This window comes from Harmonia axyridis, chromosome 1 (assembly GCF_914767665.1).
Source record: "Harmonia axyridis chromosome 1, icHarAxyr1.1, whole genome shotgun sequence".
Taxonomy (NCBI): Eukaryota; Metazoa; Arthropoda; class Insecta; order Coleoptera; family Coccinellidae; genus Harmonia; species Harmonia axyridis.
The window spans coordinates 1,541,422-1,563,864 of NC_059501.1; the positions used below are offsets into that span (position 1 = coordinate 1,541,422).

The 22,443-nt window shown below is 33.3% G+C and overlaps 2 protein-coding genes across 2 annotated transcripts; one reads left to right on the forward strand and one right to left on the reverse strand.

The window, feature by feature from the left end:
• Window positions 1-80: 80 nt before the first annotated feature.
• On the reverse strand, window positions 81-22,261 carry LOC123671556. Its single transcript, XM_045605466.1, has 5 exons — window positions 22,098-22,261; window positions 10,477-10,512; window positions 2,460-2,640; window positions 353-473; window positions 81-290 (listed from the first exon to the last, which is right to left on the reverse strand). The coding sequence occupies exons 1-5, from the start codon at window positions 22,165-22,167 to the stop codon at window positions 267-269; spliced, it is 432 nt and encodes a 143-aa protein (XP_045461422.1). The 5' UTR covers window positions 22,168-22,261; the 3' UTR covers window positions 81-266.
• On the forward strand, window positions 11,099-12,957 carry LOC123671555. The gene is made up of 2 exons (XM_045605465.1): window positions 11,099-12,587; window positions 12,820-12,957. The coding sequence occupies exon 1, from the start codon at window positions 11,248-11,250 to the stop codon at window positions 12,385-12,387; it is 1,140 nt and encodes a 379-aa protein (XP_045461421.1). The 5' UTR covers window positions 11,099-11,247; the 3' UTR covers window positions 12,388-12,587; window positions 12,820-12,957.
• Window positions 22,262-22,443: the final 182 nt, after the last annotated feature.

Sequence of the window (22,443 nt, forward strand, 5' to 3'; positions counted from 1 at the left end):
ATATTTTTAGTTTTCAAATTTACCTATCTCCAATTTCTCAGTGGGACATCATAAAAAAGAATGACAAAATACCAAATAAAACTTGTTCACGTATTTTATTCATACATATTTTAATTGATACATACATAGGTTGCAAGTACATATAACATGGTAAAAAATTATTATAGGTGATCTCGAATAATCTTCAATATTCACCATTCCAGCCTTTCTGTTGAAGATTGAAGTTAGAGTCGTTTTCACACAACTAAATAATCCATAGTTTGAAGTTAAGTAGTTTTCGTTGACCGCTTCTATATGCAGAATAGAAATTGATAATTAGAAGGATTGGAAAGAGATAAATTGATATACTTACGAATATTCTTGATGGTATTCTTCTACCATTCGTTGTTTTGAACTGTCTTACTGGAACATCTTCGTAGGATGGAAGAGACTCATCGAAAAGAACATCAACAGCAGAATCGTAGTCGTTCATCCTGAAATTTTTTAAATATGTAGTTCATAACAAAATTTCTTATTGGAGCAAGTAATGAAGGAAAAAATATTCCGACATTCCTATGACGACAAATGAGCTGAAATGCAGATATAAAACGGCAATTTCCATATTCGTGCAAAATTTTGTGTGTAACAGCTTTTTACTCTGCAGATTTGACAAAATGCCAAGTTAAAAGTTGCAAACTAGTTTGGTATAATAAGCTCTTGCCAAGTTTCGCGTAACTAGCAAGTTCAAGCTTTATACAAAATCATATTGATATTAAATCATAGAAGAGTCATGCAAAATATCAAAAAAATATTATTTTAATTTTCTTTTCTCGAAATTGGTACAAATACGCCAAATCTACAGGAAACCAAAAAGTGTAGCACTGAACCAAAGTTTCTTTTTAGGTTTTTGTAAACTACCAGTGGTCCACAAAAAAAAAGTTCTGGAGGAAAAAAGCACCAGAAAAAATATAACCCAGTAAATTTGCATTCAAAATCAGCATATCGCATGATGAAAATGTCAAATTGAGGTAGCTAAGCCCAATTTAGATGAAATATGTTGTGAAGGGAAGGTTCTATGAGAAAAAAATTGAATAAAAAATCAAACTTTAAATCCCTGTATTTCGAAAACAAAGCTTTTACAGGCCTATGTTTATAAGATTTTTTTCATTAAATCATCCGAGGAATCTGTCATTTTTGTTTGAACCTCCAATTTAGGAACATCCTGTACAGGGTGGGCAAATTTCGATGTTTTTGCACTACAACTTTTAAACCAGAGGAGATAGACAAAATCTGATACCCCATTCTCGGTCTCTTCTTCTGAGAAACTAACAAGGGTAGTATTCATTTTTAGCCACCTTCTTTTGTTTTCGAGTTATAAGCGGAAATTGGAAAAATGGCGATATCGAAAAACATTTATATCTCCGCTAATACTGATGATAGAGCTCTGAAATGAAAACATTATACAGGCACTTTTTTTACGTAGAATCCAGTGGCGTGCTCGTATTTTCCAAAGGGTTTTTAATTACGAAGCTATGACCCAAAGTTATGTTTTTTCAAATGGAAACACTAGATTTCTGTGTCATTTTTTCAAATCTTAATTTTTCCCAATTTCAAAAATATATAACATCGTATGATTCGTATCAATATAAATAATAGAGAGTCTCTAAATTTCTATGGTTTCAACTTTTGATGAGCACAGAAAACTTGAGCTTTCTATAACGAGAGCAGTGTCCTTCCATCAATCCGATTATTTCTATGCTTTTCCCTAATTTCTACAAAATTCGAATCTGACACAGGAATCTAGCGTTCCCATTTAAAAAAACATAACTTTGGGTCATAGCTTCGTAATTAAAAACCCTTTGGAAAATACGAGCCCGCCACTGGATTCTACGTAAAAAAGTGCCTGATGTATAATGTTTTAATTTCAGAGCTCTATCATCAGTATTAGCGGAGATATAAATGTTTTTCGATATCGCCATTTTTCCAATTTCCGCTTATAACTCGAAAACAAAAGAAGGTGGCCAAAAATGAATACTACCCTTGTTAGTTTTTCAGAAAAAGAGGCCTAGAATGGGGTATCAGATTTTGACCATCTCCTTTGGTTTAGAAGTTGTTGTGCTAAAACATCGAAATTTGCCGACCCTGTACATGAATATATTCGATAGGACAAAATCAAATGTGCAATATAGATGTTGAGATTTTGTTAAAGACGTCACCATTAGGAACTCAAGTTTCTACGATTCTAATACTAGACCAAAACAAAAATTTCAACAGCAAGATTTATCAAATTGAAACATAGGCGTTCGTCGCCCTCGTTGAAACCCCCCAAAATATTATGACACCCAATATCTGCGTTCCAGACTGGAAGACACATACGGGAAACCAAATTAATGTCATTAAACGTTTTGGGTAACTGGAGAAGACGCGAACGACCTAAGCATAATGCAGCGCTGTTTTGTATTGAATTATCATCGCCTTACCCTTTTAAGGGGTTGGATTCCACCTCACCCTCGTTCAGCAACTGCTTTATTTCCAACATGGTCGGCGTGTTATCCAGTTCTTTATCGTTCATGCTGTTGGGTTGCATCAATCTGGACAAGAGTAACCTGTTGCTCTGGTATTGTGGGTTCATAGCTGCTCCGCCGTTTCTTTTACCATGGGCTTGAGAAAAAGAAAAATTATGTTATAGGTATCTTGATTGATTCCGCCGTTTTGCAATAGAAGGCTGTAGCGAAAAGTGGTAGTCGAAATGAATAGATCGTAGATGTCATACAATAATCGAAATATTAGTCGATTTGTGTCTGCATCATAAAGTTATTCTCGATCAAACATACCACCTTACGAGACAAATTCTCGTCATTTGCGGGAGGTTTAAATTTTCTGCTTTAATAGGAAGAATCTGCGGCTGCGGCTCATCAAATGCTCCCAAATAAATATGGTGAGGCCGCTATTAATGAAAGAACGTGCCAACAGTGGTTTTTGACGTCGAAGGCCAGCATGATGGTGGAAGAGAGAAGGTTATCGAAGATGAAGAATTGGATGCTTTACATGATCAAGACTCGTGTCGAACGCAACAAGAATTGGCAGGATCATTGGGAGTGACGCAACAAGACATTTTAAAATGCCTGAAAGTCATGGGAATGATGCAGAAACAAGAAAATTGGGTGCCGTACGAGTTGAAGCCGAGAGATGTTGAACGGAGTTTGATTACTGCTTGCAAAGCAAAGACGGAAGGGATTTCTGCGTCGCATTGGGACTGAAGACGAAAAATAAGTTCATTACGATAATCCCAAGGGCAGAAAATCATGGGGATATCCCGGCTATGCTTCCACGTCGACGGCCAAACCGAATATTCACTGTTCCAAATTCATGCTCAGTATTTGGTGGGACCAGCTCGGCCTAGTGCATTATGAGTTGTTAAAACCCGCTGAAACAATCCCAGGTGATCGTTATCGAACGCATTTAATGAGAAACATGATAAAGTATTTTACAGCATGACAATGCTCGACCCCATATTGCGAAAGTGGTAAAGACATATTCTCCGGACGTTGCTTCCTCGGACAACCACTTGTTTCGATCACTGGCACACGGCCTGACTGACCATCACTTCCGGATGGATCGCTTCAAATAAAGATTCCCAGTTTTTTCAACGCGGGATTCGTACGCTGCCCAGAAGATGGGAGAAAGTAGTGGCCAGCGATGAACAATACTTTGAATCATAAATGTATAACCGGTTTTTATTAGTATATAAACTGGTTATACATTTATGATTCTTCCTCTGTTACATACTAGTATGTAACGGAGGAAGAAAAAGTGTACGCCTATGTATTTCTGGCTTGTTGCAGACCCCAAAATAATGTCCCTGATGAAGAAATTATGCTCTAATGAAGAAGTGATTGTAGAAATTGGAGCCTACTTTTGAGGCAAAGACAGAAAAGAAATAGAAATGTTAGAGTGAAGTGTTAGAGTTAGTTATAAACTCGAATTTTCGAGAAAAAAAAGTGTATTTTTACTGTGGGCCCAGGACTTATTCAGTGGAGTGTAAGGAGCTTTTTAAACTGCTATCGATGGTAGAGATCAGGAAACACTATCACAATAATCCAAAATGATATAATTTGGACCCAAGTTATCTGAAGATGTCTATATTCTTTCAGGTTGTTTGGATGCTCGTATTTCTCCAAATGATCTTAGTCACAATGCTAATGATTTCAATTCTGGACCAGAATAGTTACAGATTGGACCGTCTATTCGATACAATACCTTATCATTATGAGGGTATCCATCTACGTGATTAGAAACCATACACCAATATGTTCAACATATATTAGCTCAAAATATAGACTGAGGTACTCCACCACCACGTATGTTCAAAATTAGTCATTTTTATTAATCTAGAGGAGCGTAATTATTTCAGAGAAAGTCCGTAGTTTTCAGATTTGAATGATTTCTCATGATATTCCCCAACTAAAATATGGATTTTTTCTGTACAGTGCATCCCATTTTGGGTGAGACAGCCAGGTTTCTCGCTTGTTATTTAAGATAGAGCCTTGCGGTTTTCACGTTCCTGTCCTACTTTTTCGTGAAACTCAAGTTGGTTTAATCAGATTTTGCATAACTGTTTCCGTTCAAGAGATACAGGGCGATTTTGGAAATTGATACTTTTCGGACACCTCCTTTATCTCCGAAGTTATTAGAAATAATGCTGAGGTAAAAACTACGTCTCAATCAGAATTCTGCGTAAAATCCAGTGGCGTACTTAATTTTTTTTTTCGGGGTATGGTTTTGAAGATTCAACACAAACCTATTTTTTTTTAGTGGAACACCATGTATATCATCAGTTCGTTGAATTCGTTATTTTTTCCCTTCAAAATGATGTATGATACTATGTAGGTAGGATGTTCAGAAATGTTGAAAAAAACACTAAAACATCAAATAATGATGATTTTTTTGTAAATGGGCCATGAATTTTATTTGTTTCAATAAGAGGATTATTACTTTCGATTTTTAAAAGTAGTAGGTCATTGATGATACAAACATCCTTGTTGTTATTATGGCTACTATGCATTTGGGAGCATTGTTTTATCAAGTAGGTATTGGAGGGAAAAACACCAATCTGATCTAGCTGTCATCGCTATGAATTATTGTTATTATCATTGATTCTTCCATTGCCCATTAACGAAAAATCATCATTATTTGATGTTTTAGTGTTTTCTTGAAATATCTGAACATCCTACCTACATAGTAGCATACATCATTTTGAAGGGAAAAAAAACGAATTCAACGAAGTAATGATATACATGGTGTTCCATTGAAAAATATATAGGTTTGTGTTGAATCTTCAAAACCATACCCCGAAAAAAAAATTGAGTACGCCACTGGATTCTACGCAGAATTCTGATTCAGACGTAGTTTTTACCTCACCATTATTTCTGATAACTCCGGAGATAAAGGAGGGGTCCGAAAAGTATCAATTTCCAAAATCACCCTGTATCTCTTGAACGGAAACATTTATGCAAAATCTGACTGAACCAACTTGAGTTTCACGAAAAAGTAGGGCAGGAACGTGAAAACCGCAAGGCTCTATCTTCAATAACAAGCGAGAAACCTGGCTGTCTCACCCAAAATGGGATGCACTGTACAACTTGAAAAAAATTTTCTCGTGCTAGAAAACAATCGACGTCCACAAAATGAAAAATTAGATGGATTTTGATGAAACTTACAGTTCGATGAAATCTTTTAATTATAATGTTTGATTCACCACACTAGTTAAAAAGATCTCTAAATCACATATTTCTACAAAATCTCCTCTTCCAGGAAAAAAATTGAACTTTTTCCGGAAAAACTCAAGAAAATATTCTGCCGGGCTGTTTCATGTGAGCCATCCGGTATATTTTATCCCCATTTAAAAAAATAAATTGAATGATCTCAACATATTTAAAATCATCGTTTTTTTTCGGCACTGAATTCCCTATAATCCTACCATCATCCTCTATATCATAATCTTAAATTAAGAGAAAAAATGTTTTATGTTCGAAACCATAAAATAAACAAACCGGAGTAAATCAGGCGGCCAGAACATTATTAAATTTCACTCAAACCGATATTAATCAGAAGTTGAGTTCTAATGAGATGGCTTGGTAGGTATATGAAATTAATACAGCAGGAAATGGTGTTATTATTCAATCGCCTTTTAGCTAAAGCTTGGAATAAACGATATATATTGTTACAGCGTTGAAAAGTGCCTGATGCTGCTAGGACAAAACTTCCCTGTGGAGTGCATTGATATTTGCATCCTTCAACAAATGATTATTTATGGCTATGAAGCTTCCCACCATGCATTATAGAAACATGCCCAAGAGAATGATTTATCGCACATTCACTTTTTTCAAAGTTGTGCATATGTGTAAATGATTCATGAATATTACGTCCTTGCAGATTTCGACAACCACTCTCAGTATATGACAAGAAAAAATAGAAACAAAGTGCACATGGATAAGAAAATTTTTCTTGCAGTAGGAAATGAGTGAATGAACATTAGAGATATGAAAATTATTAGGCCAATTGGAAAGTCCCCGGTCTGATAGTATTGAATCCATATGATTTTTAGTTAGAACCAACGTTCAAAAGATTCGTGTCAAAATTTGACAGCAGTCCGACCATTAGTTTGTGAGATACTGCGTTGTGGGTGTATCTACTTTTGTTAATTGAAAACAGATGAGAAAAAAAGAATTTCGTGTCCTGATAAAATATTGCTTTTTGAAGGGAAAAAATACAGTTGAAGTAAAATCTTCGCTTGATGAAGAGTTTACGGGGTATGCACCGGGAAAATCAACTAGATACCATTGATTGGTATGCTAAGTTTGAACGTGGCGAAATGAACACCGAAGACGGCGAAAGCAGTGGACGCCCAAAAGAAGCTATCACCGTAGAAAAAATCGAAAAAGTTCACAAAATAATTTTGAATGATCATAAAGTGAAGTTGATCGAGATAGCAGACATTGTGAAGATATCATCTGAACGTGTACATCTCATCATTCACGAATATTTGTACATGAGAAAGCTGTGTGCAAAATGAGTTTCGCGCGAGCTCAAAATCGATCAAAATCAACAACGTGTTAATGATTCTGAGCAGTGTTTGAAGCTGTTTAAGTGCAATAAACCTGGGAATTTTTGTCCAATCGACAGTCAGCTGAGTGGACTGCACACCATGAACCGAATCCAAAGCGAGGAAAAACACAACAGTCAGCTGGCAAGGTTGTGGCATAAACATTCTGGGATGCGCAAGGTATAATATTCATTGATTACCTCCAAAAGGGCCTGACCATCAAAAGCGATTATTATATATAGCGTTATTGAACCATTTAAAGGATGAAATCGTTAAAAAACGGCCTCATTTGAAGAAAAAAAGGTGCTGTTTCATCAAGACAATGTACCGTGTCAAAAATCAATGAAAACAATGGCAAAATTGCATGAATTGGACTTCGAGTTGCTTCTGCATCCACCGTATTCGCCAAATCTGGCCCCCAGCGACTTTTTCCTCTTCTCAGGCCTCAAAAGAAAGCTCGCTGGGAAGAAATTTAGCGCCAATGAAGAAGTAATCGCCGAAACTCAGGCCTATTTTGAAGCGAAAAACAAATCGTACTACAAAAAAATATCAAAAAGTTGAAAGATCGCTATAATCGCTGTATAGCCCTCAAAGGCAACTTTGTTGAATGATAAAATCGAATTTTGCCAAAGAAATATGTTTTACTATGGTAGACCGGGATCTTTTCAATCGGCCTGTTAAGATATCATTGTGCTAAATAATAAAGGATTCCGCATAATAAGGCATAATTTTGGTACATGTTAATATTAATTTTCTTCATTTAACCTTTATTATTTGAAGTAATCATTTATTAATTAGAGTCAACATCAACCGAAAAATGAAATTAAACTGTTTCAAATTGTTATTTCAATTGTAAGAGTTGATTTGTATACTTATTTCACAGAAGAGTAAGAGAGAAGATCTGTTGGAATTTCTCTCTTTAAATCCGTATCTTCCAGAGAAACACTATAGTTCAGATAGCCTATGAGTTCCTAAAATGCAAGTTGGTGAAAACCATATACAAGTTTTAAATTTGTGAATTCAGTAAACGAACGAGGGAGTAGTACATTAAAGAATCAATTAAGTGAAACTAATTCAACTCGAAGAAAGCACTCAAACTATCGTAAAAAAATATGAGAACCATAATTCCAATGTTTCGCGCTTGGAATCCATCCTCAGGATAATCTCAATGTTCGAGTCGAAATAATTCGAAACGGTCATCCTACTGAATATTTTTTACCGACAAAAAAAATGAAATAACAGCCAGTTAAATAAAGCTAATTGCTTCAAATTGGTTGCGTTTTTTTCACGTGACGCGTGAAAATGATTTAACTCGATTTCATATCGCCATTAGGCCATCCACTTTAGCTGCCGTGATTTCGAACAACTTGTTTCATTCAATTAAAGTCCTGTATCTGGATCACCGTTGCAATCATCCATAAATCTAATATTCCAGGTCTTTGATCTCCAATTAGCCTGCTACTATTGATGAAATGGATGCTGCATCGGTATCAATCGAAAACAATAGAATTTGGCGGGATGCGTTAGTTGAATTTCAAATGGAAAAAACTAACTTTGTATTGCCTGGTTTCTTCTACTTCATCTTTGTAATAAAGATGAAGAGCTCGAAAATTTAATTGGGTAATCGAGAAAGTTTTGAGATGCTAGAAGATAATAATGAAGGGTGTTTTTTTAGAGCTATTGAACTTTAAATTGCAATAAAACAACGATGGATTATTTGATTGACATGAATTTCATTTATCCGCAAGATAATCTTGTGGCATTACATTTTAAATATGATTTCTGGCATATGACCTCCACGGCTGGCTCGGATGTAGTCCAATCTGGACGTCCAATTTTCGATGACTTTTTCCAACATTTGTGGACGTATATCGTCAATAACACGGCGAATGTTGTCTTCCAAATGGTCAAGGGTTTGTGGCTTATCCGCATAGATCAATGACTTCACATAGCCCTACAGAAAGTAGTCTAGCGGTGTTAAATCAAGATCTTGGAGGCCAATTCACAGGTCCAAAACGTGAAGTTAGGCGGTCACCAAACGTGTCTTTCAATAAATCGATTGTGGCACGAGCTGTGTGACATGTTACGCCGTCTTGTTGGAACCACAGCTCCTGGACATGATGGTTGTTCAATTCAGGAATGAAAAAAATATCAATCATGGCTCTATACCGATCACCATTGACTGTAACGTTCTGGTCATCATCGTTTTTGAAGAAGTACGGACCAATGATTCCACCAGCCCATAAAGCGCTCCAAACAGTCAGTTTTTCTGGATATAACGGTGTTTCGACATACACTTGAGGATTAGCTTCACTCCAAATGCGACAGTTTTGTTTGTTGACGTAGCCATTCAACCAGAAGTGCGCTTCATCGCTAAACAAAATTCGCGGGATACGTATTCCGCACAGAACCATTATTTTCGAAATAAAATTGCACTATTTGCAAGCGTTGTTTAGGCGTGAGTCTATTCATGATGAATTGCCAAAACAAACTGAGAATAAATCACTTGACAGCTGTTAAATCGGTCTCCATCTTGAACAGTAATACCAACTTAAAGTTATATACCTCGAAAAAAAACACCCTTTATTATCTAGACTTCAACACCCAAAAATTTAAATAATGAATGTAATAATACTAGAGTTATAAGTGGAAAACTATTTTTTTCAAACTTTAACACCCGCGTGTATCTCGAAAACGAAGCTTGTTATGATATATGTTTATAGGAATATTTTTTCATGAAAAGAGTTAATCTATCCAACGCCAAAGTTATTGTATTCACTTATGAAAACGTTCAAATTTTTTATTTAAAAAACCTAACTGCTTGGGTATTCGAACATAATAACAAATTTCAATGAAACTCTATGGAATATACGACATATTTTTATGTCTATCGGGAGAATCACAAATTCTTAACTACCCTATTCAATGAAAAATAAATTTTTTTAAAACATTACTAGAACACAGGACCTTATTTTACTTGTCCAAAATATTTGGATTTTAAATAGTGAAGTTGTAATAAATTTAAATATGTAAGGGATTTGGTCCTTTCTCGTCGGAAATTCATTACAAATAAAATAAAACAAATTAATTTCGGCTGAATTATTTAATTGCCAGCAACAATTGTTTTGCCACACTGTGGCTTCATCAGACTACATTTTTGAACAGTCAAAAATTGGAAATTATTTCGTTTTATTTCATTTGTCATAAATTGATGTGAAGTCCGCAGAAAATGTTTTTGAAACCATGGATCTTATATTCAATGAAATTACATTCAAAAATTATATGAAAATATTTCAAATCAATAGAACAAACAATCAGAAACACCTAATTCAAAAATCAATTACATGTTCTTCAAATCAATAAAACTTATGATTATTATTATTTTCACTTACCACCCCAACAGGAATGACCATAGCTCAAGCATGAACCTATAAAAAAAAAATACAGAATAATTTTTTATTCGATATCACCTGCATAAGAAGATTTTAACCCCTCTGGTCTTGCCTAAGGATATCGTTTAGTGAACGATGGCATAAATTCATTAATTATAAACCGGAACTTATTCAGTTCAACTTTATACGTTCGGATAGTATGAAGTTAGTCGCTGTTATATCGTCAAATTACCAGCTTAATGTACAAAATAATGTCCGAACAAAGTTATTACATATTGTAAAAGGTGACGGGGTGTATTGTTACTAATTCCGGGCTTACGCCAGAAACAGGAGATAGGTTGTGAAAGGGATGCTAATATCAAATTTGAAATACTTTATCTTGAATGGGGATATCTCACAAAATTGGTTTGATGAGATTGATACAGAATGTTCTGAAATTACGTCGATAGATTTCAAGAACGAAAGGTCTTATGAACTTTAGTATTCAAACTCCTTGTTTCAAGTTTTACGAGAAATTTATTTTAAATATTATCCTGTAGGAAATCAGTCATAATCATGTTCTATGAACTAATTTCTTGACAGGGTTGAAGGTCAGGTTGTTGAAACAAAAACCACTAGTTCATAGATAATATAAAAAATGTAATCCTCCCAGATAGTTATATTCTGGTTTCTCTCGATGTAACATCTTTATACACAAATATACCTATTGATCTTGCCATTACATTAATAGAGAAAAAGTGGAATCAAATCGAGCCACATACAACCCTATCAATGCAAGAATTCTTACAACTTTTCAATTTTTGTGTTGAAAATAGTTTCTTTATCTTTAACAACAAATACTATAAACAGATTTTTGGACTTGGAATGGGGAACTGTCTTGCTCCTGTGGTGGCTGACATTGTTATGGTGGAAATTCAAAAGATTGCTCTAGGCCGACTTTCCTTCTGCACACCTATTTTTAAGAGATACGTGGATGATATCTGCACGTCGATACCAGCCGATAAGGCAGATGAGACCATCACTGTGTTTAACAGCGTACATTCACGATTAAAATTCACCATTGAAATCGAATCACAGGAGGGCACCTTACCTTTTCTGGACGTTTTGCTGATAAGACGCAGTAATGAAATAAAATATAATTGGTATCGAAAACCTACTTTTTCAGGCAGAGTTTTAAATTTTAATTCAAAACACACTATCACACAGAAAATTAATATTGTTAACAATTTGAAAAATAGAGCTTTGAAACTGTCATCTCCAGAATTTCACCAAGATAACTTGAACCAAATAAAATCTATTTTACAGAAAAATGACTATCCCACCAAGATTATTGAAGAAATTATTTACAGAAGAAATCGAGAACGGATTCAAGACGAAATAATCGAAAACAAAAAATTTTACGCCTTGACTTACGTTGAAGGTTTATCTGAGCAGATCAAAAGAATTATTTCATCGCTTGATGTCGACATAGCTTTTCGATCTGATAACACAAACAGAAAGCTTTTCTCAAGGTTAAAGAGTACAACTCAAAAAGAATTGTTGAGTAATGTTATCTACAAGATTTGTTGCAGGGATTGTCAATCTACATATATAGGGCAAACAGGTCGATATCTTAAAGACAGAATCTCTGAACATAAGAGAGATTCCCTTAACATACTCAACCCTCTAAAAAAGAAAAAGGAGAACAACACCGCTCTAGCTGAACATGTGTCAAATTCACTCCATTCTTTTGATTTTAACATCGATTCAATAAAAATATTAGGACACCAAAAAATTTTAAAGAAGCGCTTACTACATGAAATGATCTCAATTAAACAAGATGAAAAATCCATTAACAGGAGAACAGACATTGAAGGTTTAAATACGGCCTATTACTATCTCATCAACAAAATAAAAAGAAAAATAACTTGAACTAATTATTCAAATTTAATGTCAATGTCATGTATGTAGATATAAACATTATTCATTATTTACTTATAACATATGTATTATCATAGTGGTCTGTTCCCGTTTTATCATTTCGTTCGTTTTAGATTATAATTTGATGGTGTCAAAAAGTGATATTTATTTCATATATTTCATGATTCTGACAAAAAAACCGCAAATAGACTGTAAGTAATTGGTTTCCCCTTTTTAATGTAAAATCATCAAGTACCTGTATGCTGGGCTGGATTGTTTTTAGTGTTTCTCTCTCTATTCGTTTTTTAAAAAAAATTCCTTTTTTGCATTGTATTGTTCATATATTCATGTAATTATTTATTCAATTGTAATGTCCCATTGTATATTCCAACATGACTTATTTATTAGTGTTTTAAAAAAAAAAAATCTTGTAATTTATTATAGAGCCCTGAAGAAGATTTTTGAATAAAATCGAAACATGTCGGCAATGGTCTGAGAAGTGGTTTTTGTTTCAACAACCTGACCTTCAACCCTGTCAAGAAATTAGTTCATCATTAAAAAAGGTCTCAAACCAATAACTCATCATGTTCTATATTCTTGAAACATTTTACAATGCTATATCGATTTCAGGAGATCCTATAAAATCGTCTTTATACGATGAAAACTGAGACCAACAAGTGAAAGAATAAAAATACTAGAAATTTAATTTGTGGTTTACCTATGTTACGAAATAGATAACTATTTATTTCAATGAAATTTGAAATATATATCTGATCATTTCAATATTTTCAATTCCCAAATATCACAAAATGAAGGGTTTTCCAAAATGAATGATGCAATCTTGAATTTTCTCAGTATTCACAAATGAGCATCGATTCTGATTAAACAATTTAACAATTTCTAAGCGTTGTTGCAACGTGTTTCTTTCCATGATTGAATAGTATAACTAAATTATTAAGTCTACACTATTCACTGCCATATTTTCATTTCCCTAATATCACAAAATATATCAAATCATTTGAATATCATCCAATCATATTACGTCCATCACCAATTCTTTCATGTATGATGGATAATTTAGATAAGGATTTCGCAAAAGAATTTTTTTCTATATAATTTCAGGAGAGGAAGTAAGTATTGAAGAGTATCTCAACTGCAGATAATATCATTAAAAACCAATATTCCAGAACGAAATAATTCAGAATTAATTGAAAGGTTGTGAAAGGGATGCTAATATCAAATTTGAAATAGTTTATCTTGGATGGGGATATGTTACAGAATTGGTTCGATGAGATCGATACAGAATGTTCCGAAATTACGTTGATAGATTTCAAGAACGAAAGGTCTTATGAACTTTAGTATCCAAACTCCTTGTTCCTGAGATACAGGGTGTTCAAGTTTTACGAGAAATATTTTTTTTAAATATTATCCTGTTGGAAATCAGTCAAACGTAGAGTCTAATCATGTTCTATATTCTTGAAACATTTGACAATGCTATATCGATTTCAGGAGATCCTATAAAATCGTCTTTATACGATGAAAACTGAGACCAACAAGTGAAAGAATAAAAATACTAGAAATTAATTTGTAGTTTACCTATGTTACGAAATAGATAACTATTTATTTAAATGAAATTTGAAATATATATCTGATCATTTCCATATTTTCAATTCACAAATATCACAAAATGTAGGGTTTCCCAAAACGAATGATGCAATCTTGAAATTTTCTTCCATAGATTTCAATTTACAATCAACGAGTTGAAGTTTTATGAAATGTTTACTATAGAGGTAATACGATTAATTCAAATGAATAATACAGTTTTTGCTTGTCGTTCTTCTTCTACATACTAGTATCACGTGGAGTGATGTCCAAAGTGAAAATCAAGTAATTAAGTTTCGAATAGTTGGATCAATATCATCTGGATTAGAGGAACAAACGTTCTCTGATGGTCTAGTTGGCCAGATAATTCAGATCCGATTAATAATAGGATCAGTGGACTAGATCGGACTTCAGAAGACACCCTATCCACTGCAAGTTTGATGCACTCTTCAACTACTAGAGGTATCCAACGAATTGAATCGGTTTTCCCAACAATTAGGACTGGTAGGAAACCTATAGCATCATTTATTTTTCTGTATGTACTCTTTTTTCAAGAAACTTATAAGCTGTTTCGCATCTTTTCGCCAAAATGTCTATAATTTTAGAATTTTGAACGGAGAGTTTTGAGGCATCAGAAAATATTGATAGTACCTATATTCTAAAACAACTTGCAGAATAGGCCCATATTCCAACAACGAAATTCGAAAACGAGCGACGAAGAAGAGAGTTTTCGAATGCATGAGTGTTGGAATTGCCTTTTGCAACGACTATTAGACGATATTTTCTCTATTTCAGTCGAGTTTTGTGAAATATTGTCGAAATTCAATGAAAAATTGAGATTATAAAGGGTGTTTTTTAGAGCTATAGAACTTTAAATTGCAATAAAACAACGATGGATTATTCGATTGACATGAATTTTATTTATCGGCAAGATAATCTTGTGGCATTACATTTTAAATATGATTTCTGGCATATGACCGCCACGGCTTGCTAGAATGTAGTCCAATCTGAACGTCCAATTTTCGATGACTTTTTCCAACATTTGTGGCCGTATATCGGCAATAACACGGCGAATGTTGTCTTCCAAATGGTCAAGGGTTTGTAGCTTATCCGCATAGACCAATGACTTTACATAGCCCCACAGAAAGTAGTCTAGCCGTGTTAAATCACAAGATCTTGGAGGCCAATTCACAGGTCCATAACGTGAAATTAGGCGGTCACCAAACGTGTCTTTCAATAAATCGATTGTGGCACGAGCTGTGTGACATGTTGCGCCGTCTTGTTGGAACCACAGCTCCTGGACATCATGGTTGTTCAATTCAGGAATGAAAAAGTTAGTAATCATGGCTCTATACCGATCACCATTGACTGTAACGTTCTGGCCATCATCGTTTTTGAAGGAGTACGGACCAATGATTCAACCAGCCCATAAAGCGCACCAAACAGTCAGTTTTTCTGGATGAAACGGTGTTTCGACATACACTTGAGGATTAGCTTCACTCCAAATGCGGCAATTTTGTTTGTTGACGTAGCCATTCAACCAGAAGTGCGCTTCATCGCTAATGGACGTAGTGCGCGATACGTATTCCGCACAGAACCATTATTTTCGAAAAAAAATTGCACTATTTGCAAGCGTTTTCAGGCGTGAGTCTATTCATGATGAATTGCCAAACCAAACTGAGAATAAATCACTTGACAACTGTTAAATCGGTCGCCATCTTGAACAGAAATGCCAACTTAAAGTTATATACCTCGAAAAAAAAACACCCGTTACATCCTATTGACATTTGTATTGTATCTTAGCAGTTGTGTAACTGTTACGAAATTGCTAAATTAGGGAATATGAATTTGAATCGTACGTTTCGAATTTTGAAATAATTTATAATTATGCATTAAATTCGTGAATTACGTCTGCCGAAATCGATTTAACACCAACAGAATTAAGAAAAACTGCGAATTATGTTGCAAATCATTTCACTGTATCCAAATTATATCCTATTGACAATTATTGACGTTTGTTGAAATTTGATAGGATTGGAAATCAGTTAAGGCAACCACAAAACGAAAAATACAAATGAAAACGATGCTATAATGAGTTCATTACAGCACTGTTTTTAGAACTGTTACGCACTCATTACGATACTGAAATAGAAAAAAATTATTACGAATGAATACGAATTTGAACAAGCGCAAAAAAGCTCTCGTTGTCACAGTGGCGTACCCAAGAGGGGGTTAAGGGGGATGTATCCCCCCCCCAGGAGGAATATCCATTATATGTAACAACCTCACAATCTTATTACGAGTAAGCAAACTTCTTTGGGAAACTTCTTCAAAAGTAGGAAAATTTGAATTTTTTTTTCTTTATTCCCCCCAAGGCTTATGTCTGGGTAAGCCACTGCGTTGTCACATAGGTGTTCTTTCAAAAACACATTTTGTAAATGGTTAGGTGTGCTTAAACTCCTAAGGACCATCAAATTGTCAGTAATTTAATTCCACTGTTAGGGCTGGTTACATTCTTAGGCAACAATCGAATTATGCGTTCCCTATTTACCATTTCATGATGATATGAAAGTACGGTAATGTTGAAACGTGGGCGGAGTGCTAATTGAAAGGGTCAGACAAATTCACTGGGATATTCTTGCATCCAAAAATGTCATTAAAATCTTCCAGTTGCATGAGGGTTGTAATGTTGCAAAGGGACTGTTATCTTTGGAATTGGCGAAAAAGAATTCGTTGGATTGTGAAAAATGGAGTGAGAATGAGCGCTAATGTATAATTAGCATAAAAAAAATTCGATGAAATTTTCCGGGTTTTACTGCATTTTTCATTGATATTGCGATTATGCTGTGGGAAATCAGTCAAACGTAGAGTCTTATCATGTTCTATGTTCTTTAAACATTCTACAATGTTATATCGATTTCAGGAGATCCTATAAAATCGTTTTTATACGATAAAAACTGAGACCAACAAATGAAAGAATAAAAATACTAGGAATTAATTTGTAGTTTACCTATGTTACGAAATAGATAAATATTTATTTCAATGGAATTTGAAATATATATCTAATCATTTCCATATTTTCAATTTTCAAACATCACAAAATGTAGGGTTATTCAAAAGGAATGATACAATCTTGAATTTTTCTCATTCACAAAGAGCACTGATTCTGATTAAACAATTCAACAATTTCTAAGCGTTGTTGAAACGTGTATCTTTTCATGATTGAATAGTATAACTGAATTATTGAGTCTACACTATTCATTGCCATATTTGCATTTAGGTACCTAATAACACAAAATATATCAAATCATTTGAATTTCATCCAATCATATTATGTCCATCACCAATTCTTTCATGTACGATGGATAGTTTAGATGAGAATTTCGCAAAAGTATTTTTTTTTTCTATATAATTTCAGGATAGAAAGTAATGAAGAGTATCTCAGCTGTAGATAATTTCATTAAAAACCAATAATCAAGAACGAAATAATTCAGAATTAATTGAAAGGTTGTGAAAGGGATGCTAATATCGAATTTGAAATAGTTTATCTTGGATGGGGATATGTTACAGAATTGGTTTGATGAGATCGATACAGAATGTTCCGAAATTACCTCAATAGATTTCAAGAACGAAAGGTCTTATGAACTTTAGTATTCAAACTCCTTATTTCTGAGATACAGGGTGTTCAAGTTTTACAAGAAAAAATTTTTTTAATATCATCCATTAGGAAATCGGTCAAACGTAGAGTCTAATCATGTTCTATATTCTTGAAACATTTTACAATGCTATATCGATTTCACGAGATCCTATAAAATCGTCTTTATACGATGAAAACTGAGACCAACAATTGAAAGAATAAAAATACTAGAAATTAATTTGTAGTTTACCTATGTTACGAAATAGATAATTATTTATTTCAATGAAATTTGAAATATATATCTGATCATTTCCATATTTTCAATTCCCAAATATCACAAAATGTAGGGTTTTCCAAAACGAATGATGCAATCTTGAATTTTTCTCTGTCGAATCATTTCTATGTTCAATTTCAGTTCATTTTTGGCAGTTCCATAGATTTCAAACTACAATCAACGAGTTGAAGTTTTATGAAACTCATCGTAATGAAGAGTATCTTAACTGCAGATAATTTCATTAAAAACCAATATTCAACAACGAAATAATTCAGAATTAATTGAAAACCACAGACTAATTTTGCACGAAGTTGTCTATGTATAAATTATAATAATAGCTCTTTGTCTTTTTATTTTGAATATCTACAAAGCACTTTCCACTTTCTGAGTATCCCTCCTCAAATTAATTGATCAACGTCAGAATATTTGGGTGTTTTTCACTCGCAATGAAATGTTTTGGAAACGAAGAGTTTTCTTTATTTTATGCCAAATTTAGGTAACAATAAATTTAATTCGATCGTTTTGATGTTAGATTATTGAGTGTTGTAAATAATTGATTATTTCATTCTGTTCACAATATAGAATTCGGTTGATTTCAATAAATATCTACACATCAAATACATAAAACAATTATTTTCCTACCGATAAGTTAATGCATAAATTTAAACATTAAGAAACATACAAATTTGAAGCAAACTACGTAATAAAATCACATTGGTATAAGAATTCATACATCCATATAACAATAATAAATTAATATTGATATGAGATTTCACCGAAGAACTGCATGAATATTTCAACATTGAGTGAACATTTTACTGATGTAATATTTTGAAACTGCGTCCTCTAAAGTTTTCTTTGGAACAACTAGAACCTAATTCTTGAAATTCGTCAAAAATTAATTGAAATTAGTAGCATTATGATTAAGCCTCCTCATCAGTAAGTGTCAGATTGGTAATCTCTGTAAGAGATGTCTCAACACATTGTAACTGACATAGAGGTTGACGTAAACACAAATAACAATCCATATCTAATAATAAGAATATACATACATGTTTTGTTTCACGTTCGAAAAAATAATACATAATCCTCATAAATGAGAATTTCGGAATTAAACATATTACTTATTCCAAGAAAAAATTTATGAATCATGTAAAAACAAAGGTTTACATGTATCATCTTTTTGTTAGGAGTATCGACATTTTCTACAATACTCATTTTGAGACATATTGAAAATTCAGGGAATTCACAATAATATTGAATATCAATCCAGAACATATCGCTGTGATAAGAATGGAAGAAATCCTCTCATCGAAAAAAAACGTTTGGATAAATAAAGAAAACAAACGCTTTAGTTTTATCGAACCGATTTTGAACCTAAAATGGTCTCAAACTATTCTACTCACTGATTACGAACACTTGACAACTTTCAAACAAAGAGATCTAGAAACATGAAATTTTCATAGTAAATTCGGATCTCGAAAGCCACAGTTGAGTTCGTTATTGAGCAAAATCCGTTCTAAATATTGTTTTTCTGTTAACAAGACTGGTGAAGATGTGATCAACTCCAAATTATGCAAGTTTGAAATTGGAATTTCAAATGAACCTCAAAATCTCACCTCCGTCTGTTTTTTCTTTGTGGAAAAATTATGTAATTTTTATTTCGATATTCTAATTGAAAAAATCTACTTTTCAGTTGATCAATTCTCATCGGCTATTCATTCGAAAAATGAATTTGCAAAATAACCTATTACGATGGTTTTCAAATGAAAACCGAAATTCACTTTTATTCCATTTGTTGAGGGAGTTGAAACAGCTATTTATTATTAATTTATTCATATTCGAAAAAAAATACCGAATTATCCATGCATTGAAATCAACTCCCCATCTGAAAAGTCACAGATTACAGTGGACCATGGAAATTCAGCTTCAGAATGATAATTCTTTTAATGTATTCAGCACACGAGTTACCAAATTATTTTTTTAATTTAGTCTTTGTTACGTGAAAAATGATATATGTAACAGTTCAGAACGATAAATTGGTTATGTTTCATTCCAAATACAACAACCTGATTTACAATACACATACAGAGAAATTTCCGAGAAAATTGGTGCTCATGTCGACAATACCGAGAATTTTACACAAACTGAACCAAAAATGATTGTCCTTTACAAACAAATATGCTGGGCTCCCACAAATTTCGAATTTGTTTGGAAAATGAAATATTCTTTTTAAATATATTTTTCAATTGAATTTGAATTATATATCTAATCATTTGATTAAATATATAATTCAAATTCTATTAAAAAATGTATTTATCTATTCCGTCACATGGATGAACTACAAAGTTTTTTGAGTTGAAGAAGTTTTTTCATTATTTCACTTGTTAGTCTCTCTTTTTATCGTACCAATTCTTATGGGACCTCCTGAAGTCAACATAGTATTTAAAATGTTTCAAGAATGCAGAACATGATTACATTCTACGAGGATTTCTCCCAGTAAAACGTTTGACTATCACGTGATTTCCTCAAATGAAAAATATCTGTTCCCATATTTTCAACTCACTAGCGCAAAATCCCATCTGTCCCAAGCAGAAAAATGCTTTGTACCTAGTTAATCACATAGAGGATATCGCAATAAACATGAAAAAAACTTATAAACTCAATAATTTCTTATCTGGCCCTTCTTCTTGTAATTCGTTAAATATTGCATAATTTGGAGAATGGTTTAATATGAAGGAATATTACAACTCAAATGAAAAAACAGACAATGGGCAATATTATTTGTTCATTTAATATTTCATGATCTATATTTTTTCAGAATCGATTGAATGTTTCAAAAATAGGGTTTATTCTTCCATTATTAGTAAAAGTAGCGAGACTGAATGTTTGACAATTCAGTCAGGTCACCAAAAATGCATTTACCCATATAAAACATGCTTTTTTTTCTTCAAAATTACAAAATTCAATCTAATTGAGAGAATGTTATCAAAAAAATTCCGAAAACTGACAGATTCAGAAAAAAGCATTGCTATAATTCTGTGGTTTCAAATGTTGTGACTGTTGAGACTAAGATGTGTTTTAGACATCTTAGTTGAGACTAAAGAACTTTCAATTCAACTATACAGGGTGATTCGCCGAGATAGTCTATTAGACGTTTATGGAAATCAATTTTGCGCTGAAAATTCGCATGTTAGTGTTTGAGACAAAATGATCTTTCTCCCTAAAATATTTTCAGATTTCTACAACTTCCAGTTATACCGGAAATAGACTACTACTTTCTCATTTCAAATGGCAAATCCAGTATATTATTGCATTATTAGATAGCTTTTTTAATGACAATTCCAACAATATGCCATACCTTGAATTCATGAGTTAATGTGATTCTTATGAAAAAAATGTTGGCGACTAGGATTCATATTTTTTTTAATGTTTCTGTAGAAAAAGCTTTTCGAAAAAACCTCTTTAAATTTCTATTCTGCCAATATGTAGTATTATAAGACTGTTTGTGGTTTAGACCAAAAATGTACAGGATGTTTATCAGAGGATCATGAAGCTGAACAACTCAAATTCATCAAAACTCGAGATTTTCAAATTAGAACCTATATATTTTGTAAAGAAAAATTGTTTTCAAGTATCAGCCGTTTTATTTGTTATATTTTTTGTTATTGCAGTCAATTCTACGTTATAAAAGAGGGTGGGTGTTACTTAAACAAAGCCTATACCTAAAATGAATACTTTAAGAGTTATCGAGGAAGAACATAAAAACATTTTTTGTTTGTTAATAGCTGAGACGATTTGAAACCATTTTCGAATATTTGAAATTTCAAGTAGCTGGGACACACTGCATAATTGTAAGACCAAAGAAAGAAGCTTTCAATAGTATCTCATATTGATGATTGTTCACACCTTGATTATTCAGAATAGTGAAAATTACTTAGGATAAAGTTTTGTATTGTTTAATAATGAAGAACAAATGAGAGTTATCAAGGCTTCAAGACTATCCAATAGAAAAACTTTTGCCTACTGAATTTTTTCTTTGGAATGACTTGGACTATAACATATCATAAATTCAGCCAATTTGACAGGATTTCCCTAATAAAATGTGCGGTGTTCTTTAAAATAATTTAAAAAAAGAAATTTACACATTTTACTCTATAGTCAGACCAAATCCCAAAAAAAAGTCAAAAATCCACAATAATAACTTACCAGCAGCGCATTCAGCAAAGAGGAAGAACGTCAACAACACCGTCAACTTAACAGTACATACCACGGTCATCTTCGTATTGAAAAAAATCAAAGAACTGAAAACGCAGAACTTGAGGATATTCTCTGGTAACCTGTTGCGTCTGTTGTGTAAGAGATGTTACAGACGATTCAGGACTTTCTGTTTGGTCCTGTGCCATCCTTCCTTTATATCGGGCATCCTGGATCCTCCCACCGTGCATGATAAGGCCATAACGCCTACTTCGATGATGATGTGTCGTTATTTTCAAACGTGATCTAGATGGACTGCATTGGTTTGTTTCGCTCATTGTTTTTTTATAGGGTTGAG